The 4,546-nt window shown below is 39.8% G+C and overlaps 1 protein-coding gene across 1 annotated transcript in view; it reads right to left on the reverse strand.

The window, feature by feature from the left end:
• LOC101862166 (leucine-rich repeat-containing protein 58) overlaps positions 1–4,234 on the reverse strand; it is a 41,557-nt gene extending 37,323 nt beyond the window's left edge. Inside the window, exon 1 of the mRNA XM_005091625.3 lies at positions 3,415–4,234. Coding sequence (XP_005091682.1) covers positions 3,415–3,896 — 482 coding nt within the window. The 5' untranslated portion in view covers positions 3,897–4,234. The remainder of the gene's footprint in view (positions 1–3,414) is intronic.
• Between the last annotated feature and the right edge of the window lie 312 nt (positions 4,235–4,546).

The raw sequence follows: 4,546 nt of genomic DNA on the forward strand, positions 1-4,546 counted from the left end.
TGCATAGATAAACTTGCATTTTATTACAGTGTGTGTGTGTGTGTGTGTGCGCTCGTGTTTGTCTAAAATGAGAAAAAGAAAATGCTAATTTCAATGTTATGAAAAAAAAGTAAATTGAATATACAGTATTATTTTACTACTTACAGTGACAGGGGGGAAAGCAGACTTTTAAGCATGATTATTTTAGTCTATTAAACCTTATATCTGTTTTATAAAACCAAGGCAAGAAATTCTGAATGTAGAAGTAAAAACAGAATAGTTTTTAAAAGTGATTTGAAACACTGGGTTTTATTTTTTAAATCAAGTTGATTTAAATTTTTAAAAATCAACTGATTTAAATTGACCCGATTTATATCGACCCAACCCTGGTTTTCAATTATGAAAAAAAAAAAAAGTAAATTGAGAACTGTATTATTTTACAGTGACAGGGGGGGAAAGCAGACTTTTAAGCATGATTATAATAGTCTACTAAACCTTATATTAAAAACCAAGGAAAGGAATTCTGAATGTTTAAATATGTAAAAACTAAATACATTTTTTTGAAAAGTGATTTAAATCACTGATTTTTATTTTAAAAATCAAGTTGATTATTACAACAACAAAAATCAACTGATTTAAATCAACCCAGCTCTGATTTCAATTATTATGGAAAAAAAAGTAAATTGAATACTGTATTATTTTACAGTGAAAGGGGGGGGAAAGCAAACTTACGCATGAATATATTAGTCTACTAAACCTTATATCTGTTTTATGAAACCAAGGAAAGAAATATTCTGAATGTTGAAATGTAAAAACTGAATAAAAAAATTTTAAAAAGTGATTTAAATCACAGATTTTTATTTTAAAAATCAAGTTGATTTAAATTTTAAAAATCAACTGATTTAAATCAACTTGATTTAAATCAACCCAACCCTGTTCATCTGTTGTTTTTTAATTATTTAATAAACATTCTCTTTTCTTTCAATTCAAAATCTAAACCTGTAACATCTGCCCACGAGGCTCTATAGACTCTCATTTCTCGGTGTAGGTCAGTGTTGGTCTCTGACTACATACTGTAGAGATTGGGTGGGGTAGTGCCTGGGGTAGCGCCCTCCCACCCCAAGTAATCAAAGGAATCGGACTAATCGTTACTCGCTGGATGTAATTGCTGGGGTCGGACAACTCGTTACTCGCCGGAAGTAGTCATAGGTATCGCGACTCGGTGGAAATAATTGCTGGGGTCGGAGTAATTGCTACTCGCCGGAAGTAGTCATAGGTATCGCGACTCGGCGGAAATAATTGCTGGGGTTGCTGGGGTCGGAGTAATTGCTACTTGCCGGAAATAATTGCAAGTGTCGGACTAGCTGGGAGTAATTGCAAGGGTCGGACTAATTGCTTCTCGCCGGAGGTCATTGCAGGGGTCGGGCTAACTGCTAGTCGCTGCATGTTACACTCATAATACTGGGTACGTGTCGAAACCACTGGAAGAAATCATAGAGCCACTGGAAGAAATCACATCGCTGGCTATAAAGAAAATAATTGGGTTCGGCGCCGATTCCTAGCCTTTAATGTTCGGGAATCTACGGTTACCGAAAAAAACAGGAACCGCCCACCTCTACCTCTTGTTTCCCAACTGTATCCAATTTTCCATAGTCCTCTATCCCATCCGACTGTAAGGGCGCTTTGTTTTCCTTATCTCATTGGAAGGAACACTTGAAGCTGGCCAAAATATTAACGAAGTGACTATTTCTCCGAACGTTCGGAGAAATAGTGCCCATCTTTATTTCTCCGAACGGTTTCCGGATTCCGGTCTCGTAATGTTTTGCCTATTTATTGCGAGAGTTCGGTGCCAACTTTCATTCTGCCTCTGGTCTGGGGGAAGGAACACCGCATGGCAAGCCCGCCTACAGACAACCTTCAGTAAAACCCACCACACACCCACCACCATCATGCACATGTACACACACAAACTTATACACACATTAACTAAACAAACATGACCAATGGGCAACTTTTGAACGTATGACGAGCTGAGCCGTGGATGGAGAGACAGTGTGAGTGAAAGAGCGGGTGAAAGGAAGAATGTGCGAGTGTATCCACAGGCGACAGCAACTACAAGACGACGACACCGACCCCCCTGGCCTGGTCCACAGCTCACAAACGAAAATAATGCAGCTTAGGCAGTGTTTTGCCTATATATTATTGTCCATGGTTTGCAGGGTGCAAGGGAATGAGTGAGATTTTCTTTGTGTATGCCTGGAGGGAGGGGGTGGGGTGTGAAAGTCATGCGGACGGGGATGAGCCGCGGGAGAGAACACGGGAATTGAATGAATGAGTGAAACTGAAAAAGATGAACGACTGGTGAGCCCTGGAGTGAATGGATCCTGTGTTTCTATTTTTGTATACTTTGAACTGTTACTGAATGAAGGCTGAAAAACAAACACACACACACTCACTCTCCACTTACACACTTACTATCACACACAGACACACTCACACACGCACATACATACACACACACACACACAGGAGCAAATTTTTGGGTCTATATCTATTTCAATTTTCAAGAGCTAGTCTAGAGATTTTTAGATGAGTGTAAAAACATGAAAAAGAAAGGTTTCACAACAGAATGAAATCAAAATTAGAACAGCCCATGATAAACAACAAACATTAACAAATAAGGGCGTGTGTCCACCTGTCCGAAGAAGATTGGCTGTTTTAACCCTAAATGTGCTTAATTTTTTTTTTTAAAAAGGACAGGATATTAGATCTACATAAATTATGGAATCACACACATTAAGGGGCCTGCCAGTGTCGGTACATTATTGGTCGTGGCAGATGCCAGTTCTAATAGTAATAGTTCTATATGTGTCGTTATCAATAACCCTCCGTAGATCTAGATCTAGACAGCACACGAGTGAACACAACACATTACGTTTAAGAGCAGCACCCTTCATAGGCAACACGTCATATATCTGAATAGCGAAAAACTGTTTGAAATTGTAGCATTCTTTATATAAAAATATTTACTGCGGACATTTTTTGAACCGCTTGAACCATATTGTATACGAACAATCTTTGGTAGGCCTATACTATAATTATAGATCTAGAATCTATATAATATCCGAAATTTGCGGGAAAGGATGTGATTTCAGAGTGTTCGGAGAAATAGTGCCCAGCTTTATTTTTGCCGAACGTTCGGAGAAATAGTGCCTAGCTTTATTTTCCCGAACGTTCGGAGAAATAGTGCCATCCAAATATTAAATATGTCACTGTCGTCACTGACTAAAACCGGCTGACTTTCAAAGTGGCAGTGGACGAAGCTTTTAAGTCTGTAACGTAGCCTCAACAGCGCCTGCAAACTGCATTCAGGGCGCAGTGAACGTAGCCTGCCAACTACATTCACGGCCACTGCGTATACTATTACTAGCTTACCTTGTGAGGCGTTTTATCGTGCTAGGGATTTCTTTCAAAAGATTTCCACCGAAATGCAGTACTTGAAGCTTGCTTAATTCTGTAAACTGCGGCGGAAAAGTCTCCAAGTGGTTCCCACTCACATTCACAACTTCTAGAGACTTCAGTTGTCCGAAATCCTTAGGAAATGAAGTTGCTGTTAATTTATTGCTTTTGGCTATAAGAGTTCTAAGTTTTGATAACTGACATATTTCGTCGCTTATGAAAGTCATATTATTTGCCGAAATGTCGAGTACAATTAATTTTTTAAACACGCCTATAGAACTTGGCAAGCTGGTGATGTCGTTGTTATCCAGCTGTAAAGAATGGAGTGCGTTTGACCGTTGAAGAATACAGTCGGGGATGGTTTGTAAATTCCCATAAGATAAATCCTCCAGATGTTCTCTATTGTACTCCGAGTCCGAAGACGACGAAGTGGAAGCGAAGTCGTAAAGAGCCGCCATACTTCAGACTCAGAGCGACACAACAGCAAGAGACAAGACACAAGCACCGTGTGAAACTTTCCACAACAACAACTCCAGTAACTTTCGTCACTCCATTCTCCTCAAAGCCATTTTGATAACGATTTCGGTCGAAGGTCAGAGGTCAAAGTTGTAATGCCCCCAGAGAGTTCACAGTAATACTAGAGAGCTGACACTTCACCCGGATGTGCGTATCTGGGTCACCAGCTGATCGTGGAGAAACGCGCGGTAAACAAAACAAACTGCGTCCATTGTTCAAGACATTTTCGTTGATGGCAGACAAGCATGGCCCCGGTTAGCACGAAGTGTCAATAGTGTTCTGCTATAAACTGCACCAATTTAAATCCAAATCGACTTTGATATACCAGCTATTAATTGCTTTTTTTTTCAGTCTAAATGTCCAAATTGAGCTTGTATTCTACTAGTGAAAGACGTTGCCTGCGAAAAGTTGTCTAAATAGAAGAGCCATCGGTCGGTTTTGGTATTTACTTTGTCCGATAACTACTTTTTTGTGGGATGGGAGGTTGGGATGGGGGATGGAGGAACGTGTTGGGGATCCTGTGGAACTCCCTATGTGGTAGATCCATCATTATTACTTCATATGCTTTTCCATGATCTGAAATTGCAAGTAT

Source organism: Aplysia californica, unplaced genomic scaffold, assembly GCF_000002075.1.
Source record: "Aplysia californica isolate F4 #8 unplaced genomic scaffold, AplCal3.0 scaffold00033, whole genome shotgun sequence".
Lineage (NCBI taxonomy): Eukaryota > Metazoa > Mollusca > Gastropoda > Aplysiida > Aplysiidae > Aplysia > Aplysia californica.